We start from the raw sequence: 21,165 nt of genomic DNA, 5'->3' as shown, positions 1-21,165 counted from the left end.
TATTCTTTTTTTTTTTTAAGACAGAGTCTCACTCTGTAGCCCAGGCTGGAATTCAATGACACAATCTCCACTCACTGCAACCTCTGCCTCCCGGGTTCAAGTGATTCTCCTGCCTCAGCCTCCCAAGTAGCTGGGACTATAGGCATGCACCACCATGCCCAGCTACTTTTTGTATTTTTAGTAGAGATGGGGTTTCACCATGTTGGCCAGGCTTGTCTGGAACTCCTGACCTCAAGTGATCTGCCCGCCTCAGAGTGGTGGAATTACAGGCGTGACCCACTGCACCCAGCAAGTCTCATTGTTTCACTGTAGCAAAGACACAGCCAGTGTTAAATCAGGAGGTCTTCCCCTGTGAATTGGCTTTATTGGAACCTTTTGATCAGAAGAATCATCAGCGGAAAGCAGTTGTCTACAAAGCCATACCTCCCCTTGCCAGTAGGTGGCACTGTAGCTGTACTGTTTTCAGATGCCTTCTCCAGCCGTGCACTCTCTCCCTTGGCCCCAGATTTCTCATGTCCTGTTTCTTCTTTGCCAGGTCTATGTGCTCTCTCTATCAACCATTCCAATTCTTACTTGGCCTATCCTGGAAGCCTGACTTCAGGGGAGATTGTGCTTTATGATGGAAACTCCCTGGTAAGTTGACAGTGACCTGGCTGAGCCAACCCAGCTGCCTTGGCTGTGTGGTCATGGAAGGAGACAGATAACAATGCCCTGCCGCGGGGGGCTGGAGGCGGTGGGGGTAAGCAATGCTGGGGGAGTTGTTCAAGAGAAGGTGATGCTATTTCCCCTTGGGCTTGCTGTCAGTCAACGTCACCATGAGCCAGCGGGCCAGGCCAAGTCAGACATCTGCAGCATAATGAAAACCACTTGCCAGCAAGGGGCCAGTTGTCTGCCTGAATGTGTCACGCTGTCCCATGCCACAGCCTGAGACAGTGTGCAGGTGTTTCATATTCCCTGCTCTCTAGTCTCTGAGGCATCCCTGAGCAGGACAGGATTGCTGTGGGAAGTTCCCTAAACATGCGTGCAGGGCACGCCTGCGACGGCATCACACTGCATCAGGTGCTTAGTTTGTGGCCACCTTCCTGAGGGCAGGAAAAGGGAGGGAAATGGAGTGGCCTTTAAAGCCGAATCTTGATTCACCAGAAAATGACGCACAGCTTACATGCAAATGGCCTGGGGAACAGAGGAAGAGACAGGGAGTTGGACAAAGGAGGGAGAAAGGAGAAAAGAGGAAGGGTGAAATCCATCTTCCCTCTTCTACATCTTCAGTATCCATTTTGCCTTTTCACCAACAGAAAACAGTCTGCACTATTGCTGCCCACGAGGGGACACTGGCTGCCATCACCTTCAATGCCTCAGGCTCCAAACTAGCAAGTGCGTCTGAAAAAGTGAGTCCACTCCCACCAACACCTCTGTCTGGGGTTCGCTGGATGGCTCCTGCCATGCCCAGGGCTGGGATGGAATGAGCCTGGTGACATAAAGACTGACTGGTCTCTGGGCCCACTCAGAATTTGTTTCAGAGGGAGAATTTCTGGCCTCTGCATGTGTGCTATATTCATACATTTGTTAATTCAATAATTATGCACTATGCAAGATACAAGACACACTTTGCATGAAAATTTGTGGTCTTATGAAGAAATGTTCATGCATATCAGCCGTAGAGACAGACAGATGCTACACCTTATAAACACAGTACAGTGCAAACCCAATGCTTTACTTTGCTATTTAGAGAAATTGACGTCTTCTGCCTAGAATAATCAGAGAAAGTGATCAAATTGAATTTTTTTCTTTTTTTTAATTTTGAGATGGAGTCTGGCTCTGTCACCCAGGCTAGAGTGCAATGGCACGATCCCCACTCACTGCAACCTCTGCCTCCCAGGTTTAAGCGATTTTCCTGCCTCAGCCTCCCGAGTAGCTGGGATTACAGGCACATGCTACCACGCCTGGCTAATTTTTTGTATTTTAGTAGAGACAGGGTTTCACTGTGTTGCCCAAGCCGGTCTTGAATTCCTGAGCTCAGGAAATCCACCCGCCTTGGCCTCCCAAAGTGCTAGGATGACAGGCATGAGCCACCATGCCCAGCCTCAAACTGAAATTCTAAGAAACCAGAGCAGTTGGGCGAACACACACACACACACATACACAGACACACACACACACACACACACACACCAGCCTTGGGCACAGGTGGAAAGGAAAAGGTAGACAGAGGGTGTTTAAAACATTTTCCAAGAATTGTTGATATGGAACATAAATAAAAATGCCTCTATGCTTAACACGGTGTGCTTCCTCAGAGACAGATGTTCAAAACCAATAAAACAGACTCCTCTCTAAAGGGACATCTCTGTGTGAAACCATGAATGGTTATGAAATGTCCACCTGCTTTCTTTTCCAGGGCACGGTCATCCGGGTGTTCTCTGTCCCTGATGGGCAAAAGCTCTATGAGTTCCGGAGAGGGATGAAAAGGTCTGTGTTCAATGTCAAACCCATTTTAAAGTCCCCGCAGAAGTCCCGCAGGGGCCGCTGGCAGCTGTCTAGGGAGAGGACAGAGAGTGGCTCTGTGCCCTCCACTCACCTGGAGGAAGTGTAACTACTCTCCCAGGTAATTGACTTCCAGGCTTTACTTAGGGTTCAGCAACACTGAAAGCCGAGATGCTGTTTTAACACAGTTCAGCCATGAGAGTCCCTTTTTGATGTGTGTGTGGGCGGCCGGCACAGGAAAAATGAGAGAGCCAGGGAGTCACAGTCCAAAAATAATTTCTGATTTCCTTCCATGGAAATAAAGGACCATGTAAAGTGTGACTGTTTGGGATCTTATCGGATGTAGGTTTGCAGCCAGATCGGTGCACAGAGCAACCGGAAGATTCCAAAATGCCAGGCACAGTTCTTCCCTTCTGCTAACAGAGGCAGGGCTATACCTTGTTTCCTCTCACATAAATAAGACTATGGGCCGGGCGCGGTGGCTCACGCCTGTAATCCCAGCACTTCGGGAGGCCGAGGCAGGCGGATCACCTGAGGTCAGTAAGGAGTTCAAGACCAGCCTGACCAACATGTTGAAATCCCGTCTGTACTAAAAATATAAAAATCAGCTGGGCATGGTGGTGTGTGCCTGTAATCCCAGCTACTTGGGAGGCTGAGGCAGGAGAATCGCTTGAACCCAGCAGGTGGAGGTTACAGTGAGTTGAGATCAAGCCACTGCACTCCAGCCTGGGCAACAGAGTGAGACTCTGTCTCAAAAATAAATAAATAAAATAAAATAAAAAAGACTATGACCGTTTGTGAATCTTTCTGACATTGATTTCTAAATATGGGCACCACAATGTGTAAGGGATTTGGGGCTACCTAGGCTCTTCAGGATACATGTAATTTTCTTATAAAGCTGATCTCTGAGCTATAAGGCTGTAACTCTCATTTCTCTAGCTCACGGGCCCATGTGTTGCTGTGTTTCTAGGTATGTGACAATCAGCTCTCTAGTGTTCAGTATGGACTCACAATTCCTCTGCGCCTCCAGTAACACCGAGACGGTGCACATCTTCAAGCTGGAACAGGTCACCAACAGGCAAGTACTGCACAGGTTGCCAAATGCTCATTAAATGAAAGGAGTCAGGCCCTGGCTCTTCTGCCGGCATGAATGATCTCTTTTCTTTCTCAATACCCTGATCTTGGCTTTACTTGGGGCTTCACCTAAGTGATGGAGTGCGTTAGCAAAACTTTGGGGGCATAATGCACATAAGCAAAAAACTGGGAGCCACCCACGTGAGTTCACGTCCCAGCTCTGCCTCTTAGGAGCCAGCAGATCCTGGGAAGATCATTTAGATCTGTGTCCTTCAGTTTCCTCATCTGCAAAACAAACCTAACGATAGTATATGCGTCTGAGGCTTGTTGCGAGGATTAAATGAGTCTGCAGATCTCAAAGCGTTTAGCATTGTGCCTGGCACATAGTAAGCACTAAGAGGCATCAGCTGATGTAGCTGTAAATATAGCAATATATTTATTTATCATCGCTGCCAGCACCACCGCTGAGTGCTTGGGAAATACCTGCAATTTCTCAGGGCTTAAGAAGCTGTCTGAAAAGTGAAAGAAAAGCCTAAAAAGTGGATAAAATCTCTAGGGAAAGAGTAAAAAGAACTTCAGGGCAAACAATGAGCTTTGGGTTACACCTGAGCAGAATGGGGTTGGAAAGTTCTGGAAAGACTAAGGAGTGGGAAGGGAGCAGCCCCCATTGTTTCATACCCTACGGTGGGGAACAAGGATTCTAGAGAAAGAGTGCTTTGAAAATGTTACCCCAACCTGCAGAGAAAGGCAGGATCAGGACAGAAAGCCTACTGTATTTGGGGAGTTGGTTGTTGTACCCTTGGATAGAGTTTCAGAAGAGGAAGGTGTAGAGGCCAGGCACCGTATCACACTGATACATGCTAACACATACGTAACAGAGGCCAGGCACCGTATCACACTGATACATGCTAACACATACGTAACAGAGGCCAGGCACCGTATCACGCTGATACATGCTAACACATACGTAACAGAGGCCAGGCACCATATTATGCTGATACATACCAATACATACATGAGAGAGGCTAGGCACCATATCACACTGATACATGCTAACACATACATGACACCGGCAGGCACCAATGCCCGCTAGTGCAATGGAGGCAGCAGTGGAGTGAGGGCTGGCCACGTACGGAAGCCTGTGTTAGAGTGTAGCCAATGGTATGTGTCATCATTTCCCATTGCCACAGCAACAAATGACCACAACTTAAGGGCTTGAAACAGCCACATTCATTCATTTATTTATTTATTTTAAGACGGAGTCTCGCTCTGTTGCCCAGGCTATAGTGCAGTGGCGCCAGCTCACTGCAACCTCCACCTCCCGGGTTGAAGCAATTCTCTGCCTCAGCCTCTCGAGTAGCTGGAATTACAGGCACCTGCCGCCACACCCAGCTAATTTTTGTATTTTTAGTAGAGACGGGGGTTTCACAATGTTGGCCAGGCTGGTCTCGAACTCCTGACCTCATGATCCACCCGCCTCAGCCTCCCAAAATGCTGGGACTGCAGGCAAACAACCACATTTATGATCTCATAGTTCTGCAGCCAGAAGCCCAGAATGGCAGGACTGGGTCTTCTCAGCGTGACACAAGGCTGAAAGGGAGGTGTCAAGATTTCTCTAACTTGCCCTTCTGCCATCTTTTTCTGCCACCAGTTGGAGAAAGCTCTGTTTTTAAAGGCACATGTGATTAGAGCAAGCCCACTCTGTCTGAGGTCACCTGAGCCATGTCACATATCACAGCTGAAGATGTCTCTTCAGCGCTAGAATCCTTGTCCCCACCCCCCGCCCCCTGTGATGTATGAAACACTGGGGGCTGCTCCCTTCTCACTCCTCTGTCTTTCCAGAACTTTCCAACCCCAATCTGCACAGATGTAACCCAAAGCTCATTGTTTGCCCTGAGGTTCTTTTTACTATTTCCCTGGAGATTATATCCACTTTTTAGGCTTTTATTTCACTTTTCAGACAGCTTCTTAAGCCCTGGTCTTTTTTGGAGCCTTAATTCATCATCTGTTGTCGTGGGTTTGAGCACCGGAGGGCGGCTGAGCTGTTAAGATGCTGTTCAACCCCAAGGTTCCATGAGTGAATGATCCCAATTGCTGCTGCAGCCCCGCCTCCACCGGGGATTATTATCAGAGATTCATTTCCCACTCCAGGCTCTCCCGTTTCTGTCTGTGAGCACAGGTGACCAGGAGCAGAACCTCCAAGTTGTTCTGGGTTCTCCACTCAACCTGTCCATGGGGTGTTCATATGTCCCTGGCGGTTATGGCTCACATGTGCCTCCCCCAGCCTATCTACGGAGTATTCATATGTACCCAGCAGTTACGCCTCCCACGTGCCTCTTCAGCCCTGCTTTGCTGGCCAGGGCCCTTAGCCATGTCTTCAGCACCTCGTGCTGGTCCAGCCGTTACTCTTACAATTGGTCTGACTTTTCAGTCTCTTTCAACCAATACCAATCCACCCTATATCATCTTGCTGATTAATCTTCTGAAAATGTCCCTTTGAACATGACACCTCCTCCTCAGACACCTTTATGCCCCTTTGACCTTGGGAATGAAATCCCAGCTCCTCCCTGCCCCGCTGAGTCAGACCTGCTGCAGAGCCCAGCCGCCACCACCCACAGAACCTCCTCACTTCCTCCAGCCGCAGAGACACCGTCCCATAAAACAGCACATGCCGCGTGCCAGGCTCCATGCTCAGCCCTCAGCCTCCTTAGTTCTCCCAGCAACCCTGTTGGGAAGGTTGTGATGATGATTCCTGTTTCCCAAATGAGGAAATCTGGACACGGAAACGTTAAGGAACCTCATCCGCCTCTCCCCTCCTCTGTGGTCCTGGACTAGCTCTGCCTGGGCCATCTGTGCAGCACCACATATTAACTGCTCACGTTGTTTTTCTTTGTATACACCCGTGCTCTCTCAACCTGGAATGCAGGGTCTGGATCGTACACCTCTTTGTAAACCCCAGCCTGGAGCACAGGGCTGTGGGACAGTCATACAGGGATGTCTCAGGATGCTTCGGATCACAGAATCCTAGCAGTGCACCTAGCATAGTCACTTTCACATGAGAACATGAAGGCGCAGAGAGGCTTGTCCAAAGACCCCCTAGCCCATTGGTAGCATAGTAAAGAATACCTCCCAGGGCTCTGAGCTGCAGGGTGAGCTTCCCACCAGGACCTAATCCTGTAGACAAGCAGCCTCTTAGCAGTTGCCTGCTCCTGGGAACTCACATGGCAGCCCTGGTCCTCAATGTGCCACCCTCTGTGTGGGGCAGAGCTGGGGGTTGTCTCCCACCAACAGAACAGTCACCCCCTTTGTCTGGCAGAGGCCTTGGGATGAAGTTCCATGACTGCAGGGAACATCCCAGGCCCCTTTGCATGATCTCCATCATTCTGCATGCTGGGTACCTGGGTGACTCCAGGGTTATCTACAGTCAAACACCACCCAAAGTTTCTTGCCCGGAGGTTTGCTACCCACTCAGTCTGGCTCAGGAGGCCTTCACGTTGAGATCTGTCTGTTCCTCCATGAGCCCAGCACAGTCTGGAGCTTATTTAATGGCACCTGGATATCGAGTCCATCTCACTCTCTACCCTAGCTCTCTTCTGGAAATCTAGAATCAGACTAGTCATCAGATAAGCCTTCTTTAATAGGGGAAAGCAGTAGCACTGGGAACCTTATAACAGCTTTACAATGGCTCTTCTGAAGAACAAACAAGCCCTTGATGCTCTTTAGTTATTGCCAGAATAATACATCTTGGATTGTTCTCAGTGGGCAGAACATTAGCTAAGGCACAGTCTCTCCCTGCTGTGATGAGTGTGGCTAATGACGCTTGGGTGTGGAGATTCCTGGGTGTGTGTGGGGCCTGCAGCCCAGTCCCAGCATTGTCTGTGCATTATTCCCTAGTCGACCAGAAGAGACTTCGACCTGGAGTGGCTACATGGGAAAGATGTTCATGGCTGCTACCAACTACCTCCCAACCCAGGTGTCCGACATGATGCATCAGGACAGGGCCTTTGCCACCGCACGCTTGAACTTCTCCGGGCAGAGGAACATCTGCACCCTCTCAACGTACGTACAGTGCCGCCCACTCTAAACAAGACCACGCTTTCATCAATTTATTTCTCCAAAGCACAAAAATCCCCAAACCTGAAAAGAAAGAGAAAACTTGCCCCAGGCTGGGCATGGTGGCTCACATCTGTAATGCCAGCACTCTGGGAGACCAAGGCAGGCGGATCACCTGAAGTCAGGAGTTTGAGACCAGCCTGGCCAATGTGGTGAAATCCCGTCTCTACTACAAATACAAAAATTAGCCAGGTGTGGTGGCGCGCACCTGTAGTCCCAGCTCCTCGGGAGGCTGAGGCAAGAGAATCGCTTGAACCCAGGAAGCGGAGGTTGCAGTGAGCCAAGATTGTGCCACTGCACTCCAGCCTGGAGGACAGAGTAAGACTCCATCTCAAAAAAGAAAAAGAAAACTTGCCCCAAAGGAAGAGTGAGCAGAATCAAACCCCTGCTATTCCCATCTGACTTCAATACGGATTCTCAGGGGGCAGCTAGAAGTTGGCATGGGAATTTTAACCTTCTGGTTATAACAACGCTGTCTTAAAAACAATTCTTATTTTTATGTAATTATGTGAAAAGCCTCCAGGTCTGTTTTCTAGGTTCAGACTCCTATGGGGCTGACAGATGTTTTAAGAAGTTTAAAGGAGTTTATTCAAAAGTTGAACATTTTAAAAATTTCACAAAACCTACCAGCAAAGACAGTGAGCCAGTCATCCATTTGCCCGCTTTCTGTCTTGGTTAGGGGCAGAGACACATGTCAGAGGGAGACTGAGTCCCATGTAGGGCGCTAATGTGTTCGCTAGCTGCTGCTTTTCAGAGTTACAACATCTACACTCATTTGCCTCATCCACACTATTGCGTTCAAAGACAAGAAATAATCCTGAAAGTAGATCCCAAGGCCAGAATGCAAAGGAATAGCCAGAAGCCCAGACCAGATCAGTGGGCTAAGGGTTTGTCAAAGGCAGAATCTGGTGACAGCTAGGGTGAGGGGGGCTTTGTCATTGGAAGCGAACCCATCACCCATCTCCGTTGTCATCACAGCTTATGTTTTCCTTGGCCCTTAGGATCCAGAAGTTGCCACGGCTGCTAGTTGCATCATCCAATGGACACCTTTACATCTACAATTTGGATCCTCAGGATGGAGGAGAGTGTGTCTTAATCAAAACCCACAGGTGAAGAGACTGCTTTTCAAAAGATAGCTTCTTTCAAGAGCTGGTTGCATAGAGCTGTCCCTTCGCCAAGAACAATGACAAGCTTCAATGCCCTTGCTTTGATTTGTTCTTCACTGGCAGTCTCAGTGGCAAACCTCTAGTGGGCAACTGCTCTGCCCTGGGCTCTGTGTCAGGCGCCCTCAGCCTGTGGTAGTCATCTGGAAAAGTGCCAGGATTAATAACACACAAGATGGTCTCCCCCTTGGCCTGTCCTCCTAACATGGCCCCGAGTTCACAGTGGGCGTTCAAAAATATTCCCTGCCACCAGGCATGGTGGCTCACACCTGTAATCCCAGCACTTTGGGAGGTCGAAGTGGGCGGATGGCTTGAGTCCAGGAGTTCAAGACCAGCCTGGGCAACATGGTGAAACCCCATCTGTACCAAAAACAAATACAAAAATTAGCTGGATGTGGTGGCACACACCTGTAGTCCTAGCTACTCGGGAGGCTTAGGAGGGAGAATCACCTGAGCCTGGAGAGATTGAGGCTGCAGTGAGCCATGATCACACCACTGTGCTCCAGCCTGGGCAACAGAGTGAGACCCTGTCTCAAAAAAAAAAAAAAAAAAAAAAAAAAAAAAAAAAAAAAAACACCTGTTCCCTGCGTGGAATTGGAAAGTGCTCTACCAGGCATGTTGACTCATGCCTATAATCCCAATAGTTTGGGAGGCCAAGGAGGGCGGATGGCTTGAGCTCAGGAGTTTGAGACCAGCCTGAGCAACATGGGGAAACCCCATCCTTACAAAAAGAAAAAATATAAAAATTAGCCAGGCATGGTGGCATATGCCTTGTAGTCCCAGCTACTCGGGAGGCAGAGGTGGGAGGATCACCTGAGCCCAGGAAGGTCAAGACTGCAGTAAGCCGTGGTCACACCACTGCCCTGCAGCCTGGGCAACAGAGTGAGACCCTGTCTCAAAAAAGAAAAGAAAACAAAAGAAAAGGACTCATGCCTTCTGTGAACGGGCACAACTGAGCTCTCCTGCTGTGACCAGGGCACCAGAGTTGCCACTGCCCCCCACCGATGGCGACTCTCCTTGCTAGCATGTCCTCACCTGTGTGTACTGGGAAGAGCAGAGGACCAATCTTTGTTTAGTCAATATAAGAGAGATGGGCCATTTTGACAGTGTGCAGCTGCCCCTGGCAGTTTCAGGTCACTTCAGCTCATCCTGGCCCAGCAGTGTGTGGGTAGGTCTACAATTTAAACCCACAGAGTTGGCTGGCGGATCACCTGAGGTCGGGAGTTGAAGACCAGCCTGGCCAACATGGTGAAACATGGCCAACATGGTCTCTACTAAAAATACAAAAATTAGCCAGTTGCTGTGGTGGGTGCCTGTAGTCCCAGCTACTTGGGAGGCTGAGGCAGGAGAATCGCTTGAACCCAGGAGGCGGAGGTTGCAGTGAGCCGAGGTTGAGCCACTACACTCCAGCCTGGGTGACCTAGCAAGACCCTGTCTCAAAAATACATACATAACCCACAGAGCTGAGCACAGGCTTCCTCATGCTTTTCCTTTGGAAGGTGTCCTAGATATATGATGATTTCTTTTTTTCTTTCACCCCCTCTTGATTGTCACAAGTAGCTTGCTTGGCTCAGGAACAACAGAAGAGAATAAAGAAAATGACCTCAGACCTTCCTTACCTCAGTCTTATGCAGCAACCGTAGCCAGACCAAGTGCATCCTCAGCCTCCACAGTGCCAGGTGGGTGGATGCGGGGCCAACAGGGGAGCATCTCCAACAGTGACCTCCCTCTCCTTCTCCCTCTGTCCTCCCTCCCCTTCCCCCGTCACTGTTACCTGGGGGTGGAATGCTCTCCCTCCCCTTCTCCCTTCACCCTCCTTCCCCTTCCCCCTTCACCCTCCCTCACCTTCCCCTTCACTGTTACTTTGGGGTAGAGCACTCTCCTGGAATGTTTTGTTTCCTCACAGGTGAGGCCATGGTAATAGCCTTTAAACCTGGGACCCTCAACCTGTCAAGGCATCGCACGATATGGTCTTTTTCCTAACAAGTGATGTTAACCCTTTGCCTCTTCAAAAATTGCAATGAGGCCAGGCAGAATGGCTCACGCCTATAATCCCAGCACTTTGGGAGGCTGAGGCAAGCGGATCACTTGAGGTCAGGAGTTTGAGACCAGCCTAGCCACCATGGTGAAACCCCGTCTGTACTTAAAAAATACAAAAATTAGCTGGGCATGTTGGCACACACTTGTAATCCCAGCTACTCAGGAGGCTGAAGCAGGAGAATCGCTTGAACCAGGGAGGTGGAGATTGTAGTGAGCTGAGATCATACCACTGCACTCCAGCCTGGGTGACAGAGTGAGACTCCGTTTCAAAAAATTAAAGCTAAACTAAAAATTCCAAAGTGCCTGCAGTCCCAGCCACTCAGGAAGTTAAACTGAGGCAGAAGGATCCCTTAAGCTCAGGAGTTTGAGGCCAGACAGGGCAACATAGTGAGACCCTACCTCAACAAAGCAAACTTCAAAGAAGTAGGATGTTTCAGGCATCTGAAGTGGAAAGGCAGGTCAGGCTTAAAGACGGCAGATGGTGAGGATTATGGCTTGTCCTAGGCACAGTCCCTCCAGGGGGATGACAGACAGCCCCTCTGCTTCCTTTGCCCTTTATTTGAGCTCCCCCTCCCCACCCGCCAGGTCATGGCATAAAAGCAGATCCCCAGGGCTTGTTTCATGTCTCTTTCTTGGTTTCCAGGTTATTCCGAGGACGGCGGGGCGCTGCGAGGAGAAGTTATTCCTGAACATGAGTTTGCAACGGGACCAGTGTGTCTGGATGATGAGAATGAGTTTCCTCCTGTGAGCATTAGGAACCCGTAACTGGGCGGCTCAGTCTGTGTGCTTAGAAGGAAACCTTCGCCTCATACAAAAGGCGGAGTCCCTTGCCCTGTTTTCTAGTCTATAACAGCTAATCCTCTGCTCTGGTATTTGGAAAGCCATAGGATATTTGTTGTACTGTGTGCTTCGAATCCTACAGAGTAGCCTTTAGGTGTTGAGCTAAACCCTGATGGCATTGGAGTCACTAATCCAGGGAGTCTTGGTGACCTCCCTCCAGTTAGAGGCCTGGAATCTCTTATTTTGCTTCTGTAGCATCGACTTTGCTGCCTAGAAGGTAGGAACATGTACCTTGCATAAAAACGTATTTTCCTGAGGCTTCCATGGATGCTTTTGCAGAATGCTGCCTTCCTTGTGCTGGAGGGGATGGTTTCAGAGGGCTGGGCTGTGTGTTCAGGACTCTGAGCTGAGTTGCTGCACTCTGCGGACCAGCTTGACCCTCACTTACCTGCAGCTCTGACTGGCAGACCTGCACCTCCGAGGCAGTTGCAGACACTCATTAAGAACCAACTGGCCGAGTGCAGTGGCTCACACCTGTAATCCCAGCACTTTGGGAAGCAGAGGCTGGAGGATTGCTTGAGCCTAGATGTTAGAGACCAGCCTGGGCAATATGGCAAAACCCCATCTCCACCAAAAAAAAAAAAAAAAAAAAAAAAAAAAAAAAAGCAAAAATTAGCCGAGTGTAGTGGCATGTGCCTGTAGTCCCAGCCGTTCTGGACGCTGAGGTGGGAGGATCACCTGAGCCTGGGAGGTCGGGGCTGCAGTGAGCTATACTGTGCCACTGCGCTCCAGCCTGGGTGAAAGAGTAAGACTCTATCTCAAAAAGAAAAGAAAAGAAAAGCAATTGTATGCTCTGTGGAGGGTGGGAGGTGCAGTGCCGGAGCTTGTCCGAGCACCTTTAGCTGGGTTTCCCAGCAACCTGCTCAGGCTGTTCCCACAGCTAGGGCCCTCGGGGCTGGCTAAGTGCTGGGCGTGGCTTCTCCCACCACCTGCAACTGAAGACAAGATTCTCTCCTGAGCGCCTGCCAGGGCTTCCTCAACTTCCCATTCTTCAAGCTCCCATCTGGAGTAACATAGACCGCTCTTGTGAGTTTCAGTCAAAACATCCCAGATAGTCAACCTGAAATCATTGCCAGATGGACGTACTGATTTGTTTTGTTTTGTTTTTGAGACGCAGTCTTGCTCTGTCACCCAGGCTGGAGTGCAGTGGCATGATTTTGGCTCACTGCAACCTCTGCCTCCTGGGTTCAAGCAGTTGTCCTGCCTCAGCCTCCTGAGTAGCTGGACTACAGGCGTGCACCACGACGCCCAACTAATAGTTTGTATTTTTAGTAGAGATGAGGTTTCACCATGTTGGTCATGCTGGTCTCGGACTCCTCACCTCAAGTGATCCACCCGCCGCGGCCCTCCTAAAGTGCTGGGATTATAGGCGTGAGCCACTGCTCCTGGCTGGAAGTAGCGTTTGGGCCAAGACTTGGAGCATCAACTCCTAGAACCAGAGAGGAGCTGCCACTCGGGCACTGAAGCAATGCCCATTAGGCTTTGTTATGGAAATGTCTCCTGATCGTTGTTTTGTGTCCGTTGAGATTCCAGTTGTAAAAGGATGGAGTGCAGGTCTGGCGGCTTTCTCTGGCAGATCCGTAGGAACCCTCTAGTGAGCACATTTGGCTTAGAAAACAAAGCTGCCGTGGGGTCCTGAGTGCAGGGCCGGGAGTTGTTGTTTGTGATCTCCCACATTGGCTTGTGGATCACAGCGTGAGCTTTTACATTTGTGGCTTTCAAGAGGCAGGTTGTCAGAGACATGGCTGGCAAGTGAAGTTTATATCTTAGTGGCGGAGAGCAGTTGTTCTTAAAAATACTAATTATAAATGTCAAAACCTCTGTTGGCATGCTGCCTAACTATAAACCAGTTGTTTTACCTTTGGGTTCTCATGGCCCCAGCTGGCCTTAAAGGGTGTTTTTCTGCAAGCTCAAAAGGCGGTGGTTATTTACCTGAAGTTGAGTCTTCCAGGAACCAGAGCACTCTCGGTCAGACACCATGGGGACAAATGTGGCCACCCTACTCTGTCAGGGTTTACCGCATCCAGACACTCACTAGGTTCCATTTCACTAATTTTGGTAAAAGTCTGTGACTACTATAAAACATTATCAGATTCTTCACTGTAATCACAGTAAACCTTGCAACCTCTTATATGTACAGAATTGGGGTAATTTGGATATTGGCATCTTGGAGGTAGCTCCTTGCCAAAGAACCTGTATAAAATAATAGGTACTTTGTGCAGATCATTTATTTGGGGTCAAAAGGAAAAGGGGAGGTACTTAATTGAAGAACCAGTGAGAAAGTTTGTCCTGAGGCCTGTGTGCCCACTCAGTGCCAGGAAGCTGGGCATAAGCCAGTTGTTTCTTCTCCCTCCTAAGGACCAAATGAAAGAAAGTTGGTTGAAATTGCATGAGGAATTCTTATTTATACACAAGAAATACTTCCTGCCAGTGAGAGTGGTCACCGAACAAGGTCCCTAGAAAGGGTGTTAGACCTTTGTGAGTGTCGGGCAGCCCCTGTGTGCCGGACTGTGTCGTGGCAGCCACCAACCTCTCAGCCTGCCCTCCAGCCTGCAGGCAGATGGTGATGAGGGCCAGTGTTCCCACTAAGGCACTGTCTCAGTAGCCGGCAGGCTTCTCCATCTCATCACATAAGGACCAGAGGCACGCATGCTCCTGGGATGCTCTGTCAACATGGCCCATCTCAGTCATGCCTGAATTGGCAGAAATGTTCAATGAGGGATACTAGGGAACTTCCTCTCTGTGTCCTTATTCTGAATTGTCATGCCTATTGCAAATCTCTGTGCAGAATTCACATCTTTACTCGCATTCCTTAAAATCTGCTAGGACCACAAAAGGCTCTTAAGAGTCTCAGCTTGGTTAAAATCGCCTCTCTTGCAGCAACGAACATATAGCCTTGCCTGAGTAGTCTGCTGCAGGAGCTCTGTGAGCCGCTGCCTTAAGAAGGCGGGTCATCACTAGCGATCTCTTTAGAACATATACTGACACTTCATACACTGATCACGCTTGCTTCTTTTGCTCCGAGAGCAGTGAAAGAAAAGAGACTTGATCGTTTCTGGTACCTTAGAAAGCTGCTTCATTCAGGAGGATGAGAAGCTTTTGTTTCAGGAACAATCCAACCTGTATAAGTCTCTGTATTTTGTGAGACTAGTCCCAATCTTGTGAGCAAGAGTCAGGATATCAAGCCCAAGGGTATAAACTGACCTTCCCTTTTTTTTTTTTTTTTTTTTTTTTTTTTTTTGAGATAGAGTCTCATTCTGTCCCTCAGGCTGGAATGTGTTGGCGTGATCTCCAGTCACTGCAACCTCCACCTCCCAGGTTCAAGTGATTCTAGTGCCTCAGCCTCCCATGTAGCTGGGATTTCAGGCATGCCACCACACCCAGCTAATTTTTATATTTTTAGTAGAGACGGAGTTTTACCATGTTGGCCAGGCTGGTCTTGAACTCCTGACCTCAGGTGATCACCCACCTCAGCCTCCTAAAGTGCTGGGATTATAGGTGTGAGCCACTGCACCCAGCCTAAACTGACTTTTTTTTTTTTTTTTTTTTTTTTTTTTGAGATGGAGTCTTGCTCCATCGCCCAGGCTGGGGAGATCTCGGCTCACTGCAGCCTCCACCTTCCCAGTTCAAGTGATTCTCCTGCCTCAGCCTCCTGAGTAACTGGGATTACAGGCACGCACCACCATGCCCGACTAATTTTTGTATTTTTTAGTCGAGATGGGGTTTCACCATGTTGGCCAGGCTGTTCTCAAACTCCTGACCTAGTGATCCACCCACCTCGGCCTCCCAAAGTTCTGGGATTACAGGCGTGAGCTACCGCACCTGGCCTAAACGGACTTTTTAATAGTGATTGAGCAGTCCATGTTTACAAGTAAGATGAGCCTTTAAAAATATATACATATACATATAAATACATACACACACACACATATTTTTATACAGTCAGTATTTCCTAGAACTGTGTCATACTTGTCTACATCTAAATAAGCTGGGTGACTGTTCTGTGGCCATGAGCCCAGTCAGACAGAAAATTTCCACAGTGCCCAGCCTCTCCCTGATCACTCTGCATGGGCACAGACCTGTTGATAATGCACCTGCCTACCAGCCTCTTCCTGAGAAGAGTAAGGCCATTCTGTTTTGATTTTGGTAGATAATCTTGTGCCGTGGAAATCAGAAGGGCAAAACGAAGCAGTCATGATGAGAAGCACACCTCAGAAATCAGGACATCCCCCTATCAGGTGGTTTTGGAGAAAACAAGGAAGGTGGAAGAATGGAGTGCAATTGTGTGAGCAGAAAGGGGGGCAGGAATCCCAGGTGCTGCACTGCTTAAACCACAGGACCTGGTTAACTCCTCACCAAGCTTCCCACCACCCTGGTTGCCAGTGGGCGTGGGAGACATTGTATACACATTATGCTATTTAAAATATGTTCAAACCATAGTGTAAATGCTAATTAACCATATTGGTATATAACCAGAATTTTATATTAAAAGGGGCCTCCTTTTTAAATATATGCTGTGTAAAAAATGTACTTATAGGAACATCTCTTTGAATTGTATTTCTTGTATATTACATACTTAGAGAGACTATTTTAGCCAGGCAAAGTCTTTTTTGGCTGTGACTGGAATAAATCATTTATTACTGGGAGTCCCATTTTGGACACTAATAATAAAATCATGGCAATGCATTTTTGAGGTTTTTATATTTTTTTATTTCCTTGTGGTTATAGGGGACAGGAAGAACTCTTTAACATCTTTTAAATACAATCGTTTCACCCTTAAAAGGAGAGGAAGGGGATTGGGCCACAGACTTATCCATGGACTCGTCTGCTCTGAGATCTGGAAAGCAACCTAACTTTGGTCTCAATCTGTGCTCCTCAAGGCACTGTTTGCTAGAAATGTAGGATTTCAGGCTCCACTCGAGACCTACTGAGACAGAATCCAGATTCTCACAAGATCCTAGGTGATTTGTTTGCATATTAAAGTGGAGACCAGTGAGTACACTGGTTTGTGGAAGGAAAAAAAAAAAATAGAGAAGCTCTGCCCTAGATACTAATTAGAATGGATTTACGCGAAAATGACCAGAGAAACTGGGAACCAGAGAAACAAGGAAACGAAAATGCATTGAATATCTGCTTTGTGTCAGGTAACGTGCCAGGCATTCTCATGTATGCCTTTATTTAACCCTCAAAATCAACTTGCAGGTTAGGTTAAACAATTGCCCAAGTTCAAAAGCTGGAGCTAGCACCTGTGCCTGACTCCAAAGCCCGTGTGCTTCCCATTAGGGCACACTCCCTGCCCAGAGCCAGCACGGCTCAGCTGCTCTCAGGCCAGCGTGGAGGAGGGACAGGATACAGAAGGGATATGCAAGGCTAACTCCAAAACTAAATTCCAAGACTAAACTAAAGCATGTGTTTGTAAAGAGGGTAAAAATGAAGTTTGGAAACAAACTTGCCTAATTCCCAGATATTCCTCCTTGTGAAATAAAAACTGGTCTGTTATGGGGCTTGACAGCGGCAGGCAATTTGGTAGGGATTGCAGCAGGGAGTTACTGAAGGGTCCTGGGTGTAATCTGCACTGGAGATGTTGTCATTGGCAATGTCTTGAAGGATGTCTGCAAGAACCTTTCTGACCTTGGGCAGCACAGCCTGGTACTCCGCACCACCTCTTTCTAGAGGCACAGCTTCTGCGATATCGTCTTCCAGGTTGAAAATCAGAGGAAACTTATGCTGCAGCTCAGGCCCGATGCTCCCATCACATGCTCTGGCTCCACCTAGAGAGGGAATGACAACAAATACCTTGCTAACCCTGACATTTGCCCTATGTTGTAAAGACGAGAGCTGCAAGTGATTATACATTAATTCAAATGTACCAGATAACCCAATGTTCTAATGATGGCTCCCTCTGTCAAAGAAATGACCTTGAGAATCTATTTGCTCCTTCCAGTGATGATCCTGTGGTCCAACATGTTTTGCTTTTTCATTTCTGTTTTTGTTTTTTGAGGCAGGGTCTGGCTTTGTTGCCCAGGCTGGAACGCAGTAGCGTGATCCTAGCTCACTGCAGCCCCAGCCTTTTTGGGCTCAAGCGATCCTCCCACCTCGGCCACCCAAGTAGCTGGGGCCACAGGCATGCACCACCATACCCAGCTTTCCCCCCCGCCCCACCCAGAGACAGGGTCCCGCTATGTTGCTCAAGCTGGTCTCGAACTTCTGGCCTCAAGCAATCCTCCTGTCCCAGCCTCCCAAAATGCTGAGATTATCAGCAGGAGCCACTGCACCCAGCTTAAAATGATTTGGAAGTTCTCCTTGAACTTGCCTTCAGAGCCAGTAGAATATTCATTCAAGTATCTTTATTGACACAAAATCAGGAAATAATGGGTTTTTTTTTTTTGTTTTTTGTTTTTTTTCAAGTTGGAGTCTTGCTCTGTCGCCCAGGCTGGAGTGCAATGGCACAATCTTTGGCTCACTGCAACCTCTGCCTCCTGGGTTCAAGCAATTCTCCTGCCTCAGCCTCCTGAGTAGCTGGGATCACAGGCGCCCACCACCACGCCCGGCTACTTTTTGTATTTTTAGTAGAGATGGGGTTTCACCATGTTGGCCAGGCTGGTCCCGAACTCCTGACCTCATGATCTGCCCACCTCGGCCTCCCAAAGTGCTGGGATTACAGGCATGAGCCACCGCACCAGCCAGGATATAATTTTTTTAAGTCTCTTTAACCTCTGCCCTTTAGGAGTAAATTTGATTTTTCTGAAAATCGATTTATTGACTACCAATTGGTGAATCAAGTAGAAAGGCAGGTGAGTAATTTCACTTTGGGTTGAAGATGACAGTCTTATGTGGATTCGAATCTGGCTGTGAAAGCCATCCAGAAGAGCAAGGACAAAAATGTACGGAATGATAGCAGCTTCCTTGGCTCTTCATGATTCCCATGACTTTTGTGTGTGTGTGTTTTGTTTGTTTGTTGTTGTTGTTGTTGTTGTTGCTATAGAAAAAGTAGTTAAGGTGTCTGATGGAAAGAAATACAACATAATTAAATAAACACAGGGAATTAAGGCAAAAGATAGCCCTCAAAATTACAAGAGTTCCTAAACACTGACTATGCTTCTGAGCTTAGCAGCAGCCAAACATTAATGAGATAGAAACTTATCAGTTGCTCAGGAGAAGCAGAGCTTTTTCTGACACTAAGATCTGAGAGAAATTCTTCCAGGGCTCCTTCTCCTCCAGGGGACCCTGTAGGATAGAATGCTCACTGGCATTCTTACAAAAAACAAAACTGATATTAGGATGGTTCCACTGACGACTTCTTATCACATCCTTTACTATATGATGAGAGCAGGTGCCAACATGCAACTCAGTCCAAGGAAATCTATAGGGGCAAAGCCATACCACCTAAGGATTCAGCCTTCTGGTCCAATCTGGCCAGAAATAAAATCTGAAATATTTAGGAGAATGAGTAGATCTCAAAGCCTTTAGACAACCCTTTATTACTGGATTTCCTCCTGTGGCTGAGAGTCAAGTTGATCAGTAGAGATTAATAGTTGTTGTCTTTGCCTTGAGTTGGGAGTAGAATTTGATTATTCTTCATTGCCAGTAAAGGGCAGTGATGTGGGCTTTGACAAACAGTTCATGCTAGGAGTAGAGACTGTGTCCCAGGACTGAGGGATCTGCCTAAGATCAAGGGAAAAATCTGAAAGACTCGTCCTAACAAAGTGTAAAACTAAGGCTTTATAAGTTCAAGGGAATTGACTACTGATTAACTGCCAGTGAAAACAAAAATCAACACTCTCAGATAACAGAAATCAGAATTGCTACGATGCATCACCAACAATGTCCAGCTTACAATTTTTAAGGATGGCTAAATAGGAGACTCCCAGTTTCTAGTCTGGCAAGTAAGGAGGTCGGCAGTCATCACTTCATTCTAACAAGTAAAAAGCTGAACAAACTAAAAAATCAACAACTCGGCCGGGCGCAGTGGCTCACGCCTGTAATCCCAGCACTTTGGGAGGTTGAAGCGGGCAGATCACAAGGTCAGGAGATTGAGACCAGTCTGGCCAACATAGTGAAACCCCATCTGTACTAAAAATACAAAAAAGTAGCTGGGTGTGGTGGCGGGCACCTGTAATCCCAGCTACTTGGGAGGCTGAGGCAGGAGAATCACGTGAACCCAGGAGGCAGAGGTTGCAGCAAGCCAAGATCGTGCCATTGCACTCCAGCCCAGGCAACAATGCAAGACTCCATCTCAAAAAAAAAAAAAAAAAAAAAATCAACAACTCTTATTAGGTCTTTCAGACAAGTGAAGTCACAGGGCAAACTACTGCCCCCAAAGTCAGAGAGACAGACAAGCAAACAGAAAGAATCACAACTTACCAGAGCAGAAACCCACAAGCAGAAACCTCTGCAAGAACCAGTGTCAGGAGTAGGGAAACCCTGCACTGTAATTGACAAATTGCTGGAGGCTCAATGTGGACAATTCTGAGGGATGAAAAACTCCAGTGGGGCCCAGTCGTCAAGTGCCCCCTCCCCCAACACCCAAAACACACGCACTTTTGTGAGTTTTACCTCCAGGAGCTCAACCAAGTTCTTACAGTAAATATTGGAGAAACATCTCTTCATCCGTCCAAAAGAGGTAGAAGAAAAGTAATTTTTAAATATACCAAAACGTTCTCATTTTCTTAACGAGGCCTGCCGTCAGGGGAAACTATTTTACCAGAGCTTAAATTACTTAGGTTTTTCTCAGAGCCTAACTGACCTAAGGGTAGGGAGATCCCAGCTGTAGTCACTCTAGCTGTTCCACCTAAGGGGAGGGAAGGGAAAGACTAAGAAGCATTTGTGAAGTTCACAGTCCAAGGATACAGGCTCACCAAAACACTAAGACTTAATAATAACCTACCCAAAAGAGAAGGAACCAGAAAACCAACTCTGGTAATATGACAAAACAAGGCTCTTTGACACTCCCCAAAAAAATCACATTAGCTCACCAGTAATGGATCCAAACCAAGAAAAAAATCCCTGATTTACCTGAAAAAGAATTCAGGAGGTTAGTTATTAAGCTAATTAGGGAGGTACCAGAGAAAGGCAAAGCGCAATGCAAGGAAATCCAAAAATCAATACAAGAAGTGAAGGGAGAAATATTCAAGGAAACAGATAGCATAAAGAAAAAACAGGCCGGGCGCGGTGACTGAAGCCTGTAATCCCAGCACTTTGGGAGGCCGAGACGGGCGGATCACGAGGTCAGGAGATCAAGACCATCCTGGCTAACATGGTGAAACCCCGTCTCTACTAAAAATACAAAAAAAAAAACTAGCCGGGCGAGGTGGCGGGCGCCTGTAGTCCCAGCTACTCGGGAGGCTGAGGCAGGAGAATGGCGTGAACCCGGGAGGCGGAGCTTGCAGTGAGCTGAGATCTGGCCACTGCACTCCAGCCCGGGCGACAGAGCAAGACTCTGTCTCAAAAAAAT

General features: G+C 47.9%; 2 protein-coding genes across 5 annotated transcripts in view; one reads left to right on the top strand and one right to left on the bottom strand.

Annotated features, from left to right (window-relative positions):
- WIPI1 (WD repeat domain, phosphoinositide interacting 1) overlaps positions 1-16,397 on the top strand; it is a 38,142-nt gene extending 21,745 nt beyond the window's left edge. For both annotated transcript variants that reach the window (XM_017863513.1, XM_017863519.1), the window contains 9 exons: positions 536-633; positions 1,296-1,388; positions 2,396-2,466; positions 3,452-3,559; positions 7,450-7,614; positions 8,670-8,777; positions 10,392-10,510; positions 11,515-11,615; positions 15,862-16,397. In XM_017863513.1, the coding sequence (XP_017719002.1) occupies positions 536-633; positions 1,296-1,388; positions 2,396-2,466; positions 3,452-3,559; positions 7,450-7,614; positions 8,670-8,777; positions 10,392-10,510; positions 11,515-11,615; positions 15,862-15,909 (911 nt within the window). In that variant the 3' untranslated portion in view covers positions 15,910-16,397. The remainder of the gene's footprint in view (positions 1-535; positions 634-1,295; positions 1,389-2,395; positions 2,467-3,451; positions 3,560-7,449; positions 7,615-8,669; positions 8,778-10,391; positions 10,511-11,514; positions 11,616-15,861) is intronic.
- Positions 16,398-16,811: 414 nt separating this feature from the next.
- ARSG (arylsulfatase G) overlaps positions 16,812-21,165 on the bottom strand; it is a 154,044-nt gene continuing 149,690 nt past the window's right edge. For all 3 annotated transcript variants that reach the window (XM_017863483.1, XM_017863477.1, XM_017863481.1), the window contains one exon: positions 16,812-17,482. In XM_017863483.1, the coding sequence (XP_017718972.1) occupies positions 17,208-17,482 (275 nt within the window). In that variant the 3' untranslated portion in view covers positions 16,812-17,207. The remainder of the gene's footprint in view (positions 17,483-21,165) is intronic.

The sequence above is a fragment of the Rhinopithecus bieti genome, unplaced genomic scaffold (genome assembly GCF_001698545.2).
Source record: "Rhinopithecus bieti isolate Rb0 unplaced genomic scaffold, ASM169854v2 scaffold_2349, whole genome shotgun sequence".
In the NCBI taxonomy this organism is placed as follows: domain Eukaryota; kingdom Metazoa; phylum Chordata; class Mammalia; order Primates; family Cercopithecidae; genus Rhinopithecus; species Rhinopithecus bieti.
This window is presented reverse-complemented; position numbering and strand designations above follow the sequence as displayed.